We start from the raw sequence: 22,528 nt of genomic DNA on the forward strand, positions 1-22,528 counted from the left end.
TGAGTGGGTTGTATACCATCCATCTCATTTTTTTTTAAGCTGTAGATGCTGGAAATGTTTACTTTTAGAGGACAATTTTTTAGAGGACAATATATGGATTATTTTATTTACATTCCAAATGTTGACACTCGCTCCCCTGCTCCCGGTCCTCGCTCCCAGAGTTCCTCCTCCCTAGAGGACAAGCTTTTATACATTAATACAAATCAGATGGAGAACCATACTATCATTAGTACCATCGGGACTAAGCAATTGAGAGCAAAATTCTTTTGGACCAAAGTGGTCTGAGTCCTTTAGTACCTTGTTCTACAGTGTCTGGCAAAGGTAGTTTGAAATTAGGTTATTAATAACATTGTCTCTAAGAGGATGAGGTAAATGCGTATTTTCATTAATCCACATTGCAATCTTCAAAGATTTGTTCCATTATATCAGCTTTTAGTGAGTATTCCTTTAAAGATTTAAAAAGTCCTTTGTGCTCAAAAGTTTATAACAAGAGGTACATCATAATAAGTCAGACAAAAGAAAAAAAAAAGACAAGTGCTAATTATCAGTACTTCTGAAAATTGATTGCATTTGTTGCTCTGATACAGGTTCTGGAGAATATTTTTGTGTTCCCCCCTTAATTGTTGACTTAATTTTATTGAACTCTTTTGGGGAGAAAATAGGATTGTATGATGATTTTTTTTAATTTATTATATGTACGTATACTGTAGCTGTCTTCAGGCACTCCAGAAGAGGGCGTCAGATCTTGTTATGGATGGTTGTGAGCCGCCAGCCATGTGGTTGCTGGGATTTGAACTCCAGACCTTTGGAAGAGCAGTCGGGTGCTCTTACCCACTGAGCCATCTCACCAGCCCCTGTATGATGATTTTTAACTTGAGAAAAACTCTCCCATTTTTTAAGAATATTGGCAGTTGTTTAAAGTTGATGCTTTTCAACCAAGTAGAAGGACCTCACATTGATAAATGTTGCCTTCGTTATTAGTCATAGTTATTAATGGCCTGTTTTGTATCCCTTCGGCTTACTAGAACTAGAAAATGGTGCAAACACCTTTGCCATAGTTTGGAATTGAAGAAGCTAGTTATTTAATTACTTAACTGGGAATAATAGAAGCCCAACCAGAGACAAAAGAACCTTATTTTTGGTACCTCTTTTATTTTAGCCTGTGCTAACACACTTTCTATTTTACCTCCTATTTGATTAACAAGAAAGAGTCAGATATTTTACAGTAACCAGTACAAATGACTTGCTTGCTTCTTCCTTCCTTCCTTCCTTCCTTCCTTCCTTCCTTCCTTCCTTCCTTTCTTTCTTTCGTTCTTTTGTTCTTTTCTTTGTTTTAGTTTGTCTTTGATTTTTCTAGACAGGCTTTCCCTGTGTAGCCCTGGCTATCTTGGAACTCAGATAAAAACTGAGAAACAAGTTCAATATATATGATTGTGGTATCGGTATTATTTCATACATAAACGGGTAGGTTGTATTTCAGGATATATGTCAAATAAATTTTTTTTATGTTTTTCTAAGGTTTTTATTGAAGGATGGCCAGCTGTGGCTGTGTGCTCCACAGGCAAAACAAATATGGAAGTGCTTAGCAGAGAATGCGGTTTATCTTTGTGATCGTGAAGCCTGTTTTAAGTGGTATTCCAAATTAATGGGAGACGAACCTGACTTAGATCCTGATATCAATAAGGACTTCTTTGAAAGTAATGTGCTTCAGCTTGATCCTTCCCTGTTAACTGAAAATGGGATGAAGTGTTTTGAGAGATTCTTCAAAGCTGTGAATTGTCGAGAAGGAAAACTAGTAGCAAAAAGAAGAGCCTACATGATGGATGATTTGGAATTGATAGGATTAGACTATCTTTGGAGAGTAAGTCAAAAATAGGAGCTCTGTCAACATTGTACTTGATATTGTATCTGATGCTTGTCTCAGGAGTCTGGGTTTTATCCTTATCTCAAGTTTGTGTGTTCCTTACTAGCATTGTTTAACATTCTTTTAAATCTAAAGTATAAGGTTGATCTATTGCAGGCTAAAGTGTCTTTTATGATATTTTATACTTCTATCTTTAAAACTTAGGTTGGTTAAAACTGCTTCTGTTTTTAACTTATTTTAGATGTCTGCAAATTATATACATACACCTAGGTGTTCCATGTGGTATTTGAGTACCTAAACTTTTCAAATAAGTAAAGCTTGAAGTTTTGGGGTGTTTGTTTGTTTGTCTGTTTTATAAGCAGTGGAGGGGCTTGAAAGGCAGTGCATACTTAAACGTACATTAAGCCCCAGGTTCAGTCTTCAGCACATATTTTAATGTTACAAACCCTTCTCTTAATCCAAATTTGCACTTCAGATAAAATGAGTAGGTGCCACATATTTGAAAAGTATAGTTCTAAGCCAGCCTGAGGTTACAGATAGTGTAAGATCCTGACTTCCAAAAATAATAATACCAATAATCAAACTTTACATGATGATGTGAAATGTATAGAGGAAGCCTGTGTGTTTTTGTTCATTGTCTCCAGGCTTCTTAATCTTGCTTTCATTAAAACCTCTTTGCAGGGATCAGCCTTGACACATGTCATCTAAACACTAGAGTGTGGAACATAGTTTGAAAACCACCAATGTAAATAGGTGTGGATTGTAAATATTATAGAACTGAAAGAAGGGAGAATTTTTACACTAATCTGTATTCAAAAAGCATCTCATTTTCTTCTAACTAGTTTAAATTCCTCCTTGAAAGCCTCACACTTTGGTCAAAACCATATTTTATTTGTAGTAAATTTTAAACATTGCATTTATGCCTTGATCTTTTTGTCTCATTTAGTCAACCAGTATGTTGTTGAATAGTGTATTAAAAATAACTAAGGATATGATTTGAATGTAAATGCCCGATGAAACATTTCTTGAGAAACATTATTTTTTTTTTATGTAGGTTGTAATTCAGAGTAATGATGATATTGCCTGCCGAGCTATTGATCTCCTTAAAGAGATATACACAAACCTTGGTCCAAGGCTGCAGGTCAATCAGGTGAGTATCAGTGTGCATTAAAACTTGTACAAGCTAGCCAGTGCACGCCTTTAGTCCCAGCACTTGGGAGGCAGAGGCAGGCGGATTTCTGAGTTCCAGGCCAGCCTGATCTACAAAGGACAGCCAAGGCTACACAGAGAAAACCTGTCTCGGAAAACCCAAAAAAAAAAAAAAAAAAAAAAAAACCAACCACCTTGTACAAGCTAGGATTCTAATTAATAGAACTATAAACCTTTCAAGATTTTCTCTTTAATTTAGACTTAACTGGAAATTGTTTTATTTCAGCTACTCAAAAACATATATAAAAGCCAGGTATGGTGGTAATATGCCTGTGATCTTGGTATCTAAGGGCTTGGGGGAGGAAAATGTCAGGTTTTAAGACTATTTTATTTGGACTATATAGTAGCACTTTGCATCAAAATACGTAAGTACGTACATACATACATAAAATACTTACAGAATACTATTTAAATGAATCTTGCCTTGATAGTTTTGAAGTGGTTGGGTTACTTTGAATGTTGATTATTATGTATTGAAATACTAAAGACTATGCTGAGTGTTTTTTCAAAACTAGTACATACCCTCTAAATTTCTTTGTTTTAATCTCATTTATCCTTATTTGATATTAGTTTCTCTTTAAACAATAAACTATCTGCTTAAAATATGATTATTGTTTAGGGCAACATTGTTACGTGTTCTCATCTATCTTTATTTGGCACATTATATTTGTAGGTGGTGATCCATGAAGACTTCATTCAGTCTTGCTTTGATCGTTTGAAAGCCTCTTATGACACATTGTGTGTTTTGGATGGTGACAAAGACAGTATTAATTGTGCAAGACAGGAAGCTGTTCGAATGGTCCGAGTGTTAACTGTTCTAAGAGAATATATAAATGAATGTGACAGTGATTATCATGAAGAAAGAACAATTTTGCCTATGTCAAGGTTTGTGAATAATTGATAACTCGGATTAATTTTTAGTTGCTTGGTATTTTCCTAACCCATTGCCCTATTTTAAAATGTGTACAAGGGAAACAGAAGAAAAGAAATTTATCTTTTTGAAAATGTATCTTAACCATTAACAACATAAGTATCTTATGGAAATGCTTGATTATTTTTGTGGTAGGATAGTTTATTAGGGAAGAAAGCACTCATAAGAGAAGTAGGTCAGAGATTCTATAGCTCTTTTTTTCCTTGAAAGTTTGTGATTATTTTGTTTTACTTAAATATGTTCTCACTGTGTAGCATTCAGGGTGGCCTTAAACTTAGATTATCACAGCTTCTCCTGTGCACGGATTATGTGTCCAGCATGTTATCTTTTTAAAATAATAGACCTTTTATTTCTTCATTGTCAGTTTTTACTTTATTAATTTTTCTTTTACATAAAAAATACCATATTAGCCGGGCATGGTGGTGCACACCTTTAATCCGAGCACTTGGGAGGCAGAGGCAGGCGGATTTCTGAGTTCCAGGACAGCCAGGGCTACACAGAGAAACCCTGTGTCAAAACAAAACAAAACAAAACAAAAAAACTATATTGTGTGTGTGGCCATGTGTGTGCTAAGGTGCAACTGTGGAGATCAGAGAATAATTTGAAGGAGTTGGTTCTTTTGCCATTTGGTCATTTGATTCTCAGGGACCATTTGGGTCTTCAGGTTTGGTAGCAACCCTCTTTATATACTGAGACATTTCATAAGCCCCAAATTTCAATATAATTGTGTGTTATATACACATTTTCATGTTTACAAACATGGTGTACCCACCATGCTCCTTTGTGAAAGCCAGCAATAGACTTTGGATGTCCTATTCTGTTACTATTATTATTTTGTTTCGACTGTTCTCCTAATGAGCTAGGAGCTAGATGGGCAGCAAACACCAATCATCCTATTTTTGCCACCCACACTTAGAATTACAAGCACATCTAGCTAAAAAGCTATTATGGGGCTGGAGATTTGGACTTGGGTCCTTATTTTTCATGCTTGTAAACCAAGCACTCTTAAACCACTGATACATCCCTTCAGTTTCACTTTTTATACTCATTTATACTGTTAAACCTTATAGCATGCCTTTTAGCCTAATATTTGGAAGGCATAGGCGGTGGGTTGGGTGGGTGGTGGTCCAAGTTTGAGACTACCCTGGTCAATATACTAAGTTCTAGCTCAGCCAAGGCTCTGTAGTGAGATTCTCTTACAAAGTAGAAAAAACAAAACAGTGTATAGTTACTTTTTCCTTTTTTAAGATTTAGTTTTATTTTCTGTGTATGAGTGTTTGCTTACTGCATGCATGTGTTTCATATGCATGTTTGGTGCCCTTGGGGGTCAGAAACAAGCATTAGAACTCCTGGGACTAGAGTTATAGACACTTGAGCCCTGTAAGATGAGCTGCCATGTAGGTACTAAGAACCTAACCTGGTTCCTCTGCACGCTATCTCAAATCAACAACAAACTCACTTGACAGGCAACCAGGGTAGCTAAAACATAATTTCAAAGAGTTGAATTGTATTTCTTTTAAGGTCTTACCATTTAGTAATTCAAATGATATTTATGTTAAGTTCTTTCTTGATGATATAAATTCATTTTTTGTATCATACTTTCAAGATAAAATGTCAACATAATGTAGTTTTGAATGACTTGATGTTAAGAGCTTTTTGGGCAATTCTGGGCAGTAGTGCATGCCTCTAATCTCAGCACTCAGGCAGAGAATGGTGGATCTCTCCTAGTTGAGGACAGCTTGGTCTGCAGAGCAAGTTCAGGCCAGCCGAAGCTACAGGGTAAGAACCAGTCTCACAAATACAGTTAAGACAAAATTTGTAACAGCTTTTTTTTGTTGATGTTCTCAAGGTAAACCTTTTTGTTTGGTTGGTTTGGTTTGGGGTTTTTTGGTTTTTGTTTGTTTATTTGGGTACTTTTTTGTTTTGTTTTGAATCAGAGACAGGGTTTCTCTGTGCAGCCCTGGCTGTCCTGGAACTCACTCTGTAGACCAGGCTGGCCTTGAACTCAGAAATCCACCTGCCTCTGCCTCCCAAGTGCTGGGATTAAAGGTGTGCGCCACCACTGCCTGGCTCTCAAGGTAACTCTTATCTTACACATTTATAAGCATCAACGACTAGTGATTTGGGCTTTACAAGTATAGAAGAGAATGAAATGTTCCTACTATTTCTGTGTCTTAATTGGGAGCTGGTTGTATATAGTTGCTTGGAGTTGTTCATCCTGGCCTTTAATTGGTAATCCTTCTTCCCCAGCAATGACTGGAATTTCTGGAATGAAGCACCATGCCTGATATTTGTATTAATTCCTTATAGGTCAATACATTATTTTATATGACTATGGGCATGAAAGTACTAACAGTGGAATATAGTCATGGTGTTTTGGTTGCTGGGGTATTTATAGTTAAGAAGAATAAATATTTTCAGGGCACTACAAGGTCTTCAATTCACTTTTATTTAATAAGAACATATTCAATGTTAAAGTTCCATGTGTATTTTCTTGGCAGCTAAATTTGGAGATTTGCTAAATGTAGTATTTTCCATTTCTTTTCCCCACCAGAGCTTTCCGTGGTAAACACCTCTCTTTTATAGTTCGATTTCCAAACCAGGGCAGGCAAGTAGATGACTTGGAGGTTTGGTCTCATACAAATGATACCATTGGTTCAGTTCGAAGATGTATACTCAATCGTATTAAAGCCAATGTAGCTCATACAAAAATTGAACTCTTTGTGGGTGGTGAGCTTATTGATCCTGGAGATGACCGAAAGTTGATTGGACAATTAAACCTAAAAGATAAATCAGTAAGTATATTACCCCCTGATAATTTTTTAAATAGAACCTCACCCTGTATTTCATTGTTGAACATTTGTTCTGTTAATCTTAATGTCAGATGCTAGGATTATAATACTAACTCAGACATGCGTTGGAATAGAATATATCAAAACAAGTAGTTATAACAGAGAGTACTTTTTGAATGTACTTTTGAAAATATTAGCATCTAGTTTTTGTTTAATTATTTAATCATGTAATGATTGTTTTGGATGCACATATGTCTGCACTATATGTGTACCTGGTGCCCTTAAAAATCAGAAAAGGGTATTGGATTTCCTGGAACTAGAGTTACAGACCACTGTGAACTGCTATGTGGGTGCTAGTAATGGAACCCAGATCCCATACAAGAGCAGCCACTGCTCTTAATCACTGAGCCACTTCTCCAGCCCCAGCATCTAGTTTTTTAAATTCAGTTGTTGACATATCACTAGATTCCAAGTTTTGTGTTTTCTGTTATTTTTTTCCTTGTCTTTGATTCTAATATGTATCATTTTCAGCTAATTACAGCCAAACTTACACAAATAAGCTCCAATATGCCTTCAAGTCCTGATAGCTCCTCTGATTCCTCAACTGGATCTCCTGGAAATCATGGTAATCATTACAGTGATGGCCCCAATCCAGAAGTGGAAAGTTGTTTGCCTGGAGTGGTAAGTATATTCAGTTGTTCAAGGCATTATACTTGCTGAGAATTATTGACAATAGACAATACATAAACGAGGATTTTGTTGTTGTTGAAGAACGCTTTGTTTAATAAGGTAAAATGTCTACACAATTATCCTTCAGTTTGAATGAAGCCCTCTGAAACGTAATTGTAACTCAGTTAAAATTTTTCTTTTTTAAAGATTTATTTATTTATTATATGTAAGTACACTGTAGCTGCCTTCAGACACTCCAGAAGAGGGAGTCAGATCTCGTTACGGATGGTTTTGAGCCACCATGTGGTTGCTAGGATTTGAACTCCAGACCTTTGGAAGAGCAGTCGGGTGCTCTTACCCACTGAGCCATCTCACCAGCCCCCTCAGTTAAAATTTAAACCAAGAGCCGGGCGTGGTGGCGCATGAGTTTAATCCCAGCCCTTGGGAGGCAGAGGCAGGCGGATTTCTGAGTTGGAGGCCAGCCTGGTCTACAAAGTGAGTTCCAGGACAGTCAGGGCTACACAGAGAAAACCTGTCTTGAAAAAAAAAATTAAACCAAAAGTTCCCTGTAGTTAATAACTGCATGGTTATATTTACATATAATTAATCCATTGGAATTTAATTATAACATCTTGGTATAAAAATTTAAAGAGGTACTACCACTGTCTTACATACTTGTTTTATAAAATGGATCCTTTTAAAACGTCGTATGTAGGAAAAAACTGTAATATTTCTCATCATATCCCCCCCCAAAAAAAATCACCGACGGGAATCCCCTATTGACCTCTGTTTTCACTTCATAAGAACTTTAATGACTGCAAGTAACACCAGCTACTCCAGTGTAAGAACAAACTGGTTAGAAATTTAGAAAGTGGCATGGTGGCAGTTTCACTATATGTAGGTGAGAAATAGTGTAATAAAACAGCCTAAAGGTATCACAAATGTGGCTCAGATGATGTTTTAGGCCTGTACCATAAAGAATTTGTACAGGTAAGATGAGCAAGGATAACAGAAGTAACAGGAGCCAAAGTATGGAGATAAGCTTTTAGGAAGACCTTTTTTGAAGCCCAGGAGTAATTTTTCAGCTAATAATTTGTGTCTTATATTCTAGATAATGTCACTTCATCCCAGATACATCTCTTTCCTTTGGCAAGTTGCAGACTTAGGGAGCAGCCTAAATATGCCACCTCTTAGAGATGGAGCAAGAGTGCTTATGAAACTTATGCCGCCAGGTAAGATGTTTTCGATGATGACACAATGCATGCTAACAATAAAATGTATATTAACAAATTCCTCTTCTAAGTGAACCATATATTAGTGGTTGGTAAACTAGCCTGTAAGCCAAAATCTTCTAACAACTTATTTTTATACAACCCAATACCTAAAGAAAGTGTCTAAATTTTTCAAGGGTTAAATTAAATCAGAACAATATCTATTTGGAGTATTGTGAGATGGCTCAATGGATAAAGGTGTGTGCCTGCAAATCTGATGAATTATAGAAGAGAACTGACTCTCTTCAACTGTCCTCTGACCTCCATACATTTGCCATTCACTCTCACATACGCACCTATAAATAAATATAATAAAATTGTTTTAAGTTTTGACACCAGATTCTATAAAATTTTAGTATCTGTAGTCTATTCAGTTTTGCTGTCTTATAGGTATACCCATTCATTTAAATATTATTTGCAAATTTTTGTTGATCAACAGCTGAACAGCTTAGTAGCAGAGATCATGTGGCCCAAAATCCTGAAATAATGTACACACACACAGAGACTAATTGATTAACTTAACAGTTTAAAAATCAAGCTATAGTGTCCAAGTTTGAAACAGTGAACATTTGATTAAAGTATGTATTGCTTTACTAAGCAGAATGAGTTGTTTTTCCTAAGAGCTATCTCCTTCCAGGAGTTTAAAGATTATTTTTAAATATGCCAAAGTCTGTTTTAAGCTCTTCATAGCCTCTCTTCTCTTTCTGTTTCTGTTTTCCCTCTCTGTTTCTTTTTGTCTGTCTCTGTCTGTTTCTGTCTGTCTCTTTTGCACTCTCTAAGACAGGGTCTTACTATGTAGGTTTTGCTGGCCTAGAATGCACAGAGATCCACTTGCCTCTATCTCAGTGGATTAAAGGTTTGCACCACAGTGTGACAGGCTCCTTTTTTCTGCATTCTCTCAATGTTTGAGAATATATATATATTCAGTTTTTTGAGTACTGTGATGTCTTTCAGTGAAATAAACTAGGTAATCTGAACGTCATAAAGCAGAAAATAACTTGGAGGTAAAAACTGTTGCTGTTACTTACATTTCCTTTGGAAGTGGGTTTTTTGCTTTGTTTTGTTGTTTTCTTTAAATCAGTCTCCAACAGCTGGAAACTGTTGACTGGAGGCTCCTGGATGAGAGATGGTCTCATGTTTAGGCTGGCTGATTAAAAGGCACTGGTTGGCATTTTGGTTCTCATTTGTTTACTTTTAAATCAACCCAAGTTCGGTCATGTATTACAGAAGCTCAACTGAATGTTTAACTGAATTGTTTGCTGTTTTGTGCTCTTGAAAATGCTAGAAGTGATATAGATGTGAATTGTGTTTTATTTCAGACTATGCCTCTTTCTCTTACAGATAGTACGACAATAGAAAAGTTAAGAGCTATTTGTTTGGACCATGCCAAACTTGGAGAAAGCAGCCTTAGTCCATCTCTTGACTCACTTTTCTTTGGTCCTTCAGCCTCACAAGTGCTATACCTAACAGAGGTTAGTTTTTTGTTTTTGGTTTTCATTTTTGGATTTAGTTCTTGTTTAAATTTGATCCTTGATGTGCTGCTATGAAGAATGTGGATAAGATTATTATAAGGTGGTTTTGAAGTGGTCATTGTCTTAGCATTCTTGATGGTGAAATGGAGGTTATGTTTTAAATCCCTTTTAATACAATCCTTCTCTTCTCCCTCTCCCCCTTTTATTTGCAGGTAGTCTATGCCTTGTTAATGCCCGCTGGTGCACCCTTGACTGATGATTCCTCGGATTTTCAGTTTCACTTCTTGAAAAGTGGTGGTCTGCCCCTTGTCCTGAGTATGCTAACCAGAAATAACTTCCTACCAAATGCAGATATGGAAACTCGAAGGGGTGCCTACCTCAATGCTCTTAAAATAGCCAAACTGTTACTAACTGCCATTGGCTATGGCCATGTTCGTGCTGTGGCAGAAGCTTGTCAACCAGGTGTAGAAGGCGTGAATCCTATGACATCGGTAATACAGACTTTGTTTTGGTTTCTAAAATATCTAGTAGTAGATAGTCATTTTTAAGGTTAAATTTCTCAATGATTCTAAAGTCTAGAGTTTAATTTTGACTCAGTATTAAAATTTTCTTTCCAGTATATGTCTTGTTGATAGAAATGTTCACTTATTTCTCTATATTTGTATTAAAAATACACACACTCGAAAAACCAAAAAAAAAAAAAAATACACACACTCTACCCTGGCTTTCCTACTACTAATTTAAGAGACCATTTCCTTCAGTTTCTTTCTGACCACTTGAGTTTTACTACACTCTAACTTACTGTGAAAAAAAAAGCCACATAAATGAATTTCTAACTTGTGCCAAGCAGATACCAGTGGTGTTAAGATTTTGTAATTGATTTAGCCTTTTGCCAGTTTCTGTCCCATCTTCCTTGGCTTAAACTTTAATTATGAAGGCCTTATCATTCTGTCTTCGCCTGGATCTTTGATCCATTTTCCTGATCTCAACATATGCTATAGTTTAATGACTAGTTAAAGGCCCAACTATGCAAATAGTTGCTAAATTACTGATAGAAGACAAAAGTCTTTAGGAGAATGAGGCAAGAGGATTAGAACATATCAAAGCCAGCCTGGGCTATGGAATGAGAGGACCTTCTCTTTAAAAATAAAAGTCTTAAGAAATTTTCTTTAGAAATCACTTAGATCATATTGGAGGTGAATGGCATGTTGGTGATTATGATATGTAGTTGTTATATATACACATATGAGAGAATACTATAATATTTCAAGGAAGAACCTTTTTATTTTTAAAATAGTTTGCAAAATAATTCATAAATGAAAAAATTTTAATTAAATTTGTTGGGGGCTTTTTTTGTTTTGTTTTGTGGTTTTGTATGTTTGTTTAGTTTTTGAGATAGAGTTTCTCTGTTTAGTCCTGGCTTCTCCTGAACCAGGCTGGCCTTGAACTCAGAACTCATAGAGATCTACCTGCCTCTGCCTCCCAAGTGTTGGAATTAAAGTTATGCACCACCACGTCCAGGTATAAATGAAGTTTTATGATACTCAAGATTTGCCTAGTAGCAATCCTAAAGGTCAATGGAGATGGAAAGTAAGAGGGTGTAATTAGGTAATTGACAATAGTGAGGCAGAATAAGAGGGAGATCTTGATCTTTTTAACGATAATTTATTTTTATTTTATGAAATTGTGGTTCTGCCTGTACTTTTGTCTGAGAGTGTCATATCCCCTGGAGCTGGAATCACAGACTTCTATTGCTGAGCTGTCTCTCCAGCCCCCAATAATAATTGTATTATCTTAGTCTGACCACTTTCATATGTTGGAAATTTTCTGTAAGCCAGCCAGGCGTGGTGGAGGCTTATAATTGCAGGATCTGGAAAGCTAAAACAAAAGGACCACAAATTCAAGGCCAGCCTGGGCTACATAGGACAAAAAAAAAAACAGATAAAAAAACGAAACAAAAGGAGTGAACTTTTCCATAAAAATAAAAATGACTAAGATTATATATTATTTACTGTGGTCCATTTCATTAGGATTTTTTATTTTATTTTTATTTATTTATTTATTATATGTGTGTATACTGTAGCTGTCTTCAGATACTCCAGAAGAGGACATCAGATTTCATTACAGATGGTTGTGAGCCACCATGTGGTTGCTGGGATTTGAACTCAGGACCTTTGGAAGAGCAGTCAGTGCTCTTAACCACTGAGCCATCTCACCAGCCCTCATTAGGATTTTTTAAAGTAAATTTTGGCTTAAGAGGAAAAACTGATTCTTATCAGGTGTGGTGGTTATTACCTGTTATCCCAGCACTTGGAAAGCCAAAGCAGAAAGGCAGCAATGAGTTTAACACACACACACACCAGCTTTAACGTGAGACTTTGTATCTCACCAAATGAGGAAGAGCTCTTGTTAGGATAAAAAGATTCTTATTTTAATCCAAGGCATGACTGCTTAATGAAGTATACAATACAAAAGGCAATAATATGCTTCTTCTTGTATCTTTTCTATAATACTTTGAGAACATGGCCATTTGCTAGCTGTAGATACTAAGGTATTGTAATTGTGAAGTATTTGTTGGCAATTGAAAGCAAAATAAAAATTTAGTAATAGGGATATCTTAAACATTTACAGTATAGAGAAAAGTTACAACTCAAAATCAGAAGTATTCAGCTACTTTATCTGTTTCTCATTGATTAAAACACTTAGTATACAATTACATAAAAGTACTGCTATCTTTTGTATGTTTTATTTTTTTATAATTGTAATTTTTCTAATTTTCAAAGTAGAACTTGATAACTGGAGATTATGAGCAGGGTCTGCCTAAGGATACACATTTAAAAAGATATGATTTACTGCATTTTGAGATGAGTTTGGACTTGATCTGTTCATAGAAACATGGGTTAGATGAATCTAGAATAGGGGATTGTAGAGAAATCTGTGCCACTTGCATACCATGTTGGCAGGGTGGAATACTTTGCATGTGAATGTGGAAAGAAAACATCTTGGGAATGTTGATGAACGCCATAGGAATGATTGGGTCAAGTTGTATACAGAATACTCAAATAAAATGGTTAACTGTTTTTCAGGTCAACCAAGTAACTCATGATCAAGCAGTGGTGCTACAAAGTGCCCTTCAGAGCATTCCTAACCCATCATCTGAATGCATGCTTAGAAACGTGTCTGTTCGCCTTGCTCAGCAGATTTCTGATGAGGTTAGTATTGTAAGAGTTATATAGGGGGAGTGTGTGTGTGTGTGTGTGTGTGTATTTATTTACAATGTTTTACCTGTCATAATTGTTACTATACAATTTTTTAAAAGTTTTTATTCTGTGTGTTTTGCCTGCATGTAAGATGTCTGTGCGCAGCTTGCATGCCTGGTGCCCTTGGAGATCAAAGAGGACTTTTGGATGCTCTAGAACTGGAACTACAGACTGTTCTGAGCTTCCATGTGGGTGCTGGGAATTGAACCCATATGGAAGAGCAGCCAGTTCTAACCACTGAGCTGTCTCTCTAACCCAAAACAACCTTTTTAAAAATTCAATCTAGATCATTGTTTAATGCCAACTTAGTATTATTAGTACTTTATTTTCAAATTTTGCATAATAGCATTCTTTCAGAGTGTATATACAATATTTAGTATTCACACAAACAGTACACAATAATTGTTCTGTACTTTTTTTTTTTTTTTTTTTTTGCAGTCAATACTTCCCTTCAGTTCTAATATCCAATAACCACTAATTTTTTTGTCCCCTATGAAAGTTTTTATTTTCTAGAGGTGTGTGTGTGTGTGTGTGTGGTTTTTTTAGTTGGTTGTTTTTGTTTTTGTTTTCCGAGACAGGGTTTCTCTGTATAGCCCTGGCTGTCCTGGAACTCACTCTGTAGACCAGGCTGGAACTCAGAAATCCGCCTGCCTCTGCCTCCCAAGTGCTGGGATTAAAGGCATGCCCCACCACGCCCGGCTATTTTCTTAAGTTGTATTCAGTTGGATTGTGTGCTTATAATCCAAACACTTGAGTGGCTGAAGCAGAAGGATATTACATAGAAAGCGAGCCTGCAAGACCCAATCTCAAAAAATAAATACTTTTTTAAAAAGCTATTGATGACTTTGAATTGTCAATGTTCTAAGGTTCAATAGATCATTCCTTTTGGTTAAATATTATCCCATTGTATGCTACTCATGGTGGCACATACCTTTAGACCTAGGACTTGGGAGACAGAGGTAGGCAAATTTATGTGAGTTCTAGGCCTGCCTCATCTAAATAGTGAGACTGTCTGAAAAAAAAAACCAAAATATGCATGCATTTGTGTACACTCAAGGGACACATACACATAAATAAGTAGATAGATGGATCATATATCTTATAAAAACATATATAATCCCATTATTAATATTCTATGGTTTGTTTATATATGTTACCAAATATACTTGGATTTTTTTCCCTTTTAGATATGATTAGAACTGCTCTGAAATTTTTATACCATTATTTGAACTTCCTATTCTCTACACCTGGGAATGCAATGTTTGTCATTTCTGTGGTGGTCAACACTAACAGTATTCTCAAGTTTTAATTAATCATTATTTTATAGGCTTCAAGATATATGCCTGATATTTGTGTAATTAGAGCTATACAAAAAATTATTTGGACATCAGGATGTGGAGGATTACAGCTGGTATTCAGCCCAAATGAAGAAGTGACAAAAATTTATGAGAAGGTAAGAATCATGAGAGGAATATGCCCACTATATAAATGAATGTTAATGTTTTGCTTTATTTTTTATGTGTATAAGTATTTTACAATGTGTGTACATATATGTACCATGAATGTCTGGTTCCCTTTGAGTTCAGAAAAAGGGATTGGATCCCCTGGCAGTAGAGTTATGAACAGTTGAAAGCCACCATGCAGATGCTATGCATTCGTTGATCCTGGTTTCTCTGTTAAGAGCAAGTGCTCTTGACCGCTGAATCAACTCTCCAGCTCACACTTCTCCATTCTTAAGGAAAACTTGAGTAGGAAGGACTTCTTGATCAGTACAGTGTCCTCATTATATTGAACACTTTGTTCTTATTACGATTTTGGTGTTTGGTATAGTGTCTCTTTGATATATTCATTCGGAAAATGAATGAAAGCCTATTTCAGTCACATTAAAATCACAGCATATTTGGGGTTAGGAAAAAAATTTAAAGCCTTACTGAGCAGTTTTCCAGAGATTTTTTTAATTAAATAGCACAATAACATTGTGCCAGAGTAGTGGTTCATAAAGAAGCAATGGTTAGTTGTTGGTTCAGAAGTGTACAACTCAGAAGGGTCTCTAGGAGCTTCTTAACTACAAAGTGCTCAATGATGTATATAATCAGTATATATATATCCAATGCCTTTTGGGTCATAGCAAAATATTGACATTAGACTTAGTTTTCTATTATAGTTGTTTTTAAATTATTTCAAAAAAACCTCACAAAACAGGTAAAAAGAGGAAACATGTAGTTTAATGATAAGTGAATTTTAAGCACTAAGCTTTTGAAGTTTCATAGTATTTTCTTTTAAGCACTTTCTAAATTAACTTACTAAGGATTAGGTTTCTTTATTTATTGCACTTTGCAAACAATATTAGTTTTTGTTGTTTCCTTCCCTTCTTCCTCCCTTCTCTTGTTCTCTCTGTTCCCCTGCGAGGTGTCTTCCCTTACACTTTCATATTACATAGGTTTTTCTTTTAAAGCTTCTTTAAATAATTTGTTCCCAATTATTTTACAGACCAATGCAGGCAATGAGCCAGACCTCGAAGATGAACAGGTTTGCTGTGAAGCATTGGAGGTGATGACACTGTGTTTCGCCTTGATTCCAACAGCCTTAGATGCTCTAAGTAAAGAAAAAGCTTGGCAGACATTTATTATTGACTTACTGTTGCACTGTCACAGCAAGTAAGTTTCTTTTTTATTTTTAAGAAACTTGATCTTATTTTTGTAAAATAGAATCAAATTTATGTTGGCACAAGGTATTATAGAAACCAAATACTCTCCATGGCACATTAATGTTGAGGAAATTTTCACTTTATAATATTTGACCTCACCTAAATTTGTTTAATTTTAGTCTGCAAAATTGAATAGAATATTGGCCTCCTGTCTTGTATTCCTAGGTGTCAGCTGTTATTTTAATGTGAAATTTTATAAGAGGGTTACCATAGGAGTTTATGCATAAAGATCAGTTAATTGAAATCCATCATTTTTTTTTCATTTTAAGGGTATTTAATCAGTATTAGTAATGTTTCAAGCTGCTTTTATACAAGCAATTCAGATTTAAGACAATTCAAATCTGTAGAAATTGGCTTCCAACCTTTTATAATGGTCTGATTCTGATCCCTTTTTTTTATTACTTTTTTCTTTATTGGATATTTTCTTTATTTACATTTCAAATGTTATTCCCTTTCCTGGTTTCTGCTCTGGAAACCCCCCCCATCCCCTCCCACCTTCCCCTGCTCACCAACTCACCCACTCTCACTTTTTTTTTTTAAGATTTATTATTATACATAAGTACACTGTAGCTGCCTTCTGACATACCAGAAGAGGATGTCAGATCTCATTGTGGGTGGTTGTGAGCCACGATGTGGTTGCTGGGATTTGAACTCAGGACCTTCAGAAAAACAGTCAGTGCTCTTAACCGTTGAGCCATCTTACCAGTCCCGTCCCCCCCACTCCCACTTCTGGCCCCGGCATTCCCCTACACTGGGGCATAGAGCCTTCATAGGACCAAAGGCCTCTTCTCCCATTGATGTCCGACTAGGCCATCCTCTACATTATGTATGCAGCTGGTCATGGGTCCCACCATGTGTACTCTTTGGTTGGTGGTTTAGTTCTTGGAAGCTCTTGGTACTGATTAGTTCATATTATTGTTCCTCCTATGGGGCTGCAAACCCCTTCAACTCCTTGGGTCCTTTCTCTAGCTCCTTCATTGGGGACACTGTGTTCAGTCCCATGGATGGCTGTCAGCATCCATTTCTGTATTTGTCAGGCACTCTGATCCTGATCTTATAATTATAAAAACTAATTAGGCCAGACATGGTGGCACACATCTTTAATTTCAGTACTTTGGAAGCAGTGACAAGGGGACCTCTGGGTTTGCATCTAGGCTGCTCTACATTACATGTTCCAAGACATCCAGGGCTACATAGCAAGGCCATGTCTTTTTAAAAAAAGTAAAAAAATAAAAAACAAAAAACCAAGCACAGGTCATTGGCAGTGGCAGCGACGTTGGCAGCGCCACCGTACACACCTTTAGTCCCAATACACCTATCGCTGAAGAGGCAGAGGCGGTTGGATTTTCGTGAGTTCAAGACCAGTCTCTTTTAATAGAGCTAGTTTAGGATAGCCAAGGTTTCTTAAAGAAACCCTGTCTCAAAAACAAAAAACCACCAGAAAAATCTAATTGGTACTGTTAATGGCTCAGGTACAACTTACCTAGTCCTTGAACAACACATTAATATGATACAGTGGAGTATCAAGTGAGAATGTTTAACGATCAGAAAAGAGTGATTTCCTTGAAAACAGCCATTCTGGCCCATCTGGGTGGTAGTTCCTTTAATTCTAGCACTGGGGAAAGTAGGAGGCAGTGGCAGACAGATCTTTGAGTTCGAGCCCAGCCTGTTCTACAGAGTGAGTTCTAGGACAGCCAGAGCTACACAGAGGAACTTGTGTGGGGTTGTGGAAGAAAAGAAACCCTTTTTCATGTGATCAAACAAATGCAGAACAGGGAAAGCTTGTTACCTCTATTGGATAATGGTGCCACAGTTAGACATCTGTGTACATTATAAAAAATAGTATGAATCATTCTAGTTCCATTTAATCATCTTCAAGGAAAATTGTATAAAACACAGTAGTTCTCTGTCATGCTTTTCAAATCAATACTACAGTATAAAGAAGAGTTGTAGCAGTATCCTTTCTATGATAGCATAATTCCCACTGGACCCTCTTCTAAGGTACACCTGGATCAAAATTCTGTGGAAGGGGGACTGGTAGGTGTTTTAAGGTTTGATATGGGGCATTTTATATCTATTAGAGCCTGTTCAGAAAAAGGTTAGAAGGTATTCCTCAAACTCTTCAGTGACAGTATGAGGTCATAGCCTTGAACATGCATTAGTAAACTCATTTACATGTTATTTTTCCATGACTATTTAAGTGGATGTTAGTTCATGTTCCTAATGTATCACCCCCTTCCCCAAGAGAAAACAATATATTAAACATAAATCATTTCCATTTCAGAACTGTTCGTCAAGTGGCACAGGAACAATTCTTCTTAATGTGCACCAGATGTTGCATGGGGCACAGGCCTCTACTTTTCTTCATTACGCTGCTCTTTACTGTTTTGGGGGTAAGAGATTTAAAAATATGTTTACCAGTGTAATTCCTTCAACAAGGAATGATATTCTGGAATTTGTGGATTTAGCTTGAACTAGTTAGGGCAATCTATACTTAATAAAACAATAGTTAACTCAGGGTTTTTGAAAAGGGAATTCAAAGTATAAACATATTGATTCACTATACTGTATTTTATCATTTTCAGAGCACAGCCAGAGAGAGGGCTAAACACTCAGGCGACTACTTTACTCTTTTAAGACATCTTCTTAATTACGCCTACAACAGTAACATTAATGTGCCCAATGCTGAAGTTCTTCTAAATAATGAAATTGATTGGCTTAAAAGAATTAGGGTAAGTTGTAGTTAATACTTTGTTTATATTGTTAAGAAATAGTGCTTCATTTATAAATGGTTCATAATTTAGAACATTTTAAGCTTAAAGGGGACCAAAGAACATACATTACATTGTTGGGTTTTACTTTATAGAATAGAATGCATTACTACTTACAGAAAACATGTGCTTAAGATTTAATACAAGCTAAGCATGGTACCACATGTGTTTAAGCCCAGTACTTGGGAGGCAGAAGTAAGCACATTTCTATGAGTTTAAGGCTACATACTGAGACCTTGTCAGTGGGGGTGGGAGGGGTTGTCATATTGAGGTTCAGCTTTTCTGCCTTTTATTTAGCAAGTTATCATTTTAAAGAAATTACTGCCCCTCCCTGCCTCGGCCAAAAAAAGGTAGTCAAATACACTAACTTTGATCATAAGTTGTTGAAGACCACATGAAAATTTATTTCTGAGGAAATCTATAGTTGTATTGATTACTTTTCTGTTTCTGTAATGTGATATCACAACAAAAATAAGGGAGAGGGAATGGGGTTTAAGAGTCCATCATATTGCCGGGCGTAGTGGCGCACGCCTTTAATCCCAGCACTTGGGAGGCACAGGCAGGCGGATTTCTGAGTTCGAGGCCAGCCTGGTCTACAAAGTGGGTTCCAGGACAGCCAGGGCTATACAGAGAAACCCTGTCTCAAAAAACAAACAAACAAAAAAAAGAGTCCATCATATCAAGAAAGGCATGGCAGTAGAAGTAGGGAGCTGGCCATTCACATTGAAACTGAAGAATCCAGAAAGAAAGAACAGGAAGTGAGTTGAAAAATCAAAGCCAGCAGACACACCCTTCTAGTAGCTAATGTATTTCCTCCAGCAAGATTCCACCTCCTGGAGGTTTCTCAGGTGTCCCAATCAGCACTGCCATCTGGGGACCAAGTGTTCAAACATGGAATCTTATTAGGGAACATTTCACACCCAAACTTGAACAGAGTTTAGCCTTCAGATTAGCACTTCTAGTAGTCAAAGCACATGTATAGAAATTTGAAAGTTTAACTTGCTTGAAAGGAAAGCATTGGAAGAATTGTCTAATATCCTTCTAGCTTTCTTGTTCTGATTCCTCCATTTCATAAGTTAATAAATATTTGATTTTTGTATCCCTTTGACAGGATGATGTTAAAAGGACAGGTGAAACAGGTGTTGAGGAGACAATCTTAGAAGGACACCTTGGGGTTACAAAGGAGCTACTGGCTTTTCAGACTCCTGAGAAAAAGTTTCATATTGGTTGTGAAAAGGGAGGTGCTAATCTCATTAAAGTAAGTTCTGTGTTCTTGGTTCTAAACTACATATCCTATCCTTGTAAGTATTGTCGTTTAATATGATTGTTAGCACTAGGTCTTTGGTGTATTTGTTATCATTTTTAATTTTTGATATTATAATTACATTATTTTCTCATGCTTTCCTCCCTCTAATGCCCAATATACCCTTGCTTGCTCATTTCCAAAATCACAGCTTTTAAAAATATATTTTATTTAATCTTTTTTTTTTACACTCCAGATTTTATCCCCCTCCCAGTCCACCCTCTTGACTGTTCCACAACCCGTACCTCGTGTGTCCCCCCAACCCCCGTCCCCATCTCCACGAGGATGTCCCCACTCCCTGGGGCCCCCAGTCTCTTGAGGGTTAGACGTATCTTTGAACCCAGACCCAGAAGTCCTCTGCTGTATATGTGTTGGGGGCTTGTATCAGCTGGCATATGCTGCCTGGTTGGTGGTCCAGTGTCTGAGAGATCTCAGGGCTCCAGGCTAATTGAGACTGCTGGTCCTCCTACAGCTTGTTAACCATCTCCTTAGCTTTTTCCATTCCAGCTTTTCCCTAATTCATCCACAGGGATTAGCAGCTTCTGTCCATTGGTTGAGTGTAAATATCTGCATCTGACTCTTTCAGCTGCTTGTTGGGTGATTTGGAGGGCAGTCATGATAGGTCCCTTTTTGTGAGCACTCCATAGCCTTAGTAATAGTGTCAGGCGTTGGGGCCTCCCCTTGAGCTAGATCCCACTTTGGGCCTGTCACTAGACCTCCTTTTCCTCAGTTCCTTCAGTTCTTTCAGACAGGAACGATTCGGGTCAGAGTTTTGAGTGTTGGATGGCAACCCCATCCCTCACTTGATGCGCTGTCTACAAGTTCCCTCTCCCTCTGAGCTCCCTCCCTTTGAGTCCTGAGAATGTGTCACTTCCCAGGTCTCTGCTATATTCTGGGGGGTGAGGGGAGTCTCCTACCTCCTGAGTTTGCCTGTTTCCATTCTTTCTGCTGGCCCACGGGGCTTCAGTCCTTTTCCCTCACCCAATACCTGATCATGTTCCCCTCTTCCCTTTCTGTCCCCTTTCCCATCCAGGACCCTCCTTCCCTTCCCCCTCCTATGATTGCTTTCTTCTCCCTCCCAAGTGGGATTGAGATGTCCTCACTTGTGTCCCTCAGCCTGTTAACCTTACTGAGTTCTATAGACTGTATCCTGCTGATTCTGTGCTTTTTTTTTGGGCTAATACCCACTTATTAATGAGTACATACCATGCATGTCCTTTTGGGTCTGAGTTACCTCACTCAGGATGATATTTTCTAGATCCATCCATTTGCCTGCAAAACTCAGGATGTCCTAGTTCTTAATAGCTGAGTAGTATTCCATTGTGTAAATGAACCACATTTTCTGTATCTATTCTTCTCTCATGGGACATCTGGGTTGTTTCCAGCTTCTGGCTATCACAAGCAAGGCCACTATGAACATAGTATAGAACCCATGCCCTTGTAGCATGGTGGGGCATCTTTTGGGTATATGCCTAAGAGTGGTATAGCTGGATCTTCAGGTTGATCTATTGCCAATTTTCTGAGGAATTGAACTCTGTGGCACAAGAATTCCATTGGCTCACGTTCTAAGATCAGGAATTGATAAATGGAGCCTCATGAAACTGGAAAGCTTCTGTAAGGCAAAGGACACTGTCAGAAGGACAAATCAGCAACCTACAGGCAAGGAAAAAAAATCTTCACTAACCCCACATCTGATAAAGGGCTAATATCCAAAATATATGAAGAACTCAAGAAGCTAACCACCAAAAAGCCAAACAACCCAATCAAAAAATGGAGTATAAAACTAAACAAGAGAATTCACAACGGAGGAATCTCGAATGGCTGAGAAGCACCTAATGTTCAACATCCTTAGTCATCAGGGAAACACAAATCAAAACAACCCTGAGATTCCACCTCACACCAGTCAGAATGGCTAAGATCAAAACCTCAGGTGACAGCAGATGTTGGATGTGGAGAAAGAGGAACATTCCTCCATTGTTGGTGGGATTGCAAACTGGTACAGCCACTCTGGAAATCAATCTGGAGATTCCTCAGAAAATTGGAAATAGATAAAACCTGCCTTTTAAGAATTTTTACCAAGGTTTTACAATGTTTGTTTAGATAATATAAAGCACTAGTTAGTGTCTTTCAGTAACCATTGCATGTTTGTAGGTGTTATATGTATGTAAAATGTAAGTGTAAAGTGTTACTTAGTTTATGTCTTTATACCTTTAAAAAAAACCAAGAAACTACATGTTTGGTAAATAGGTAAAAGTAGAATATTTTTATTAGAAAATCCA

General features: G+C 37.1%; 1 protein-coding gene across 14 annotated transcripts in view; it reads left to right on the forward strand.

The window, feature by feature from the left end:
- The window catches only part of Usp9x (ubiquitin specific peptidase 9, X chromosome), a 102,347-nt gene that overhangs the window by 50,668 nt on the left and 29,151 nt on the right, over nucleotides 1–22,528 (forward strand). For all 14 annotated transcript variants that reach the window (XM_030251305.1, XM_006527587.4, XM_006527589.4 and 11 more), the window contains 14 exons: nucleotides 1,519–1,861; nucleotides 2,919–3,014; nucleotides 3,747–3,958; nucleotides 6,559–6,799; nucleotides 7,328–7,477; nucleotides 8,577–8,697; nucleotides 10,078–10,208; nucleotides 10,421–10,699; nucleotides 13,295–13,420; nucleotides 14,796–14,921; nucleotides 15,959–16,125; nucleotides 18,460–18,568; nucleotides 18,761–18,907; nucleotides 20,058–20,204. In XM_030251305.1, coding sequence (XP_030107165.1) covers nucleotides 1,519–1,861; nucleotides 2,919–3,014; nucleotides 3,747–3,958; nucleotides 6,559–6,799; nucleotides 7,328–7,477; nucleotides 8,577–8,697; nucleotides 10,078–10,208; nucleotides 10,421–10,699; nucleotides 13,295–13,420; nucleotides 14,796–14,921; nucleotides 15,959–16,125; nucleotides 18,460–18,568; nucleotides 18,761–18,907; nucleotides 20,058–20,204 — 2,395 coding nt within the window. The remainder of the gene's footprint in view (nucleotides 1–1,518; nucleotides 1,862–2,918; nucleotides 3,015–3,746; nucleotides 3,959–6,558; nucleotides 6,800–7,327; nucleotides 7,478–8,576; nucleotides 8,698–10,077; nucleotides 10,209–10,420; nucleotides 10,700–13,294; nucleotides 13,421–14,795; nucleotides 14,922–15,958; nucleotides 16,126–18,459; nucleotides 18,569–18,760; nucleotides 18,908–20,057; nucleotides 20,205–22,528) is intronic.

Source organism: Mus musculus, chromosome X, assembly GCF_000001635.26.
Source record: "Mus musculus strain C57BL/6J chromosome X, GRCm38.p6 C57BL/6J".
Lineage (NCBI taxonomy): Eukaryota > Metazoa > Chordata > Mammalia > Rodentia > Muridae > Mus > Mus musculus.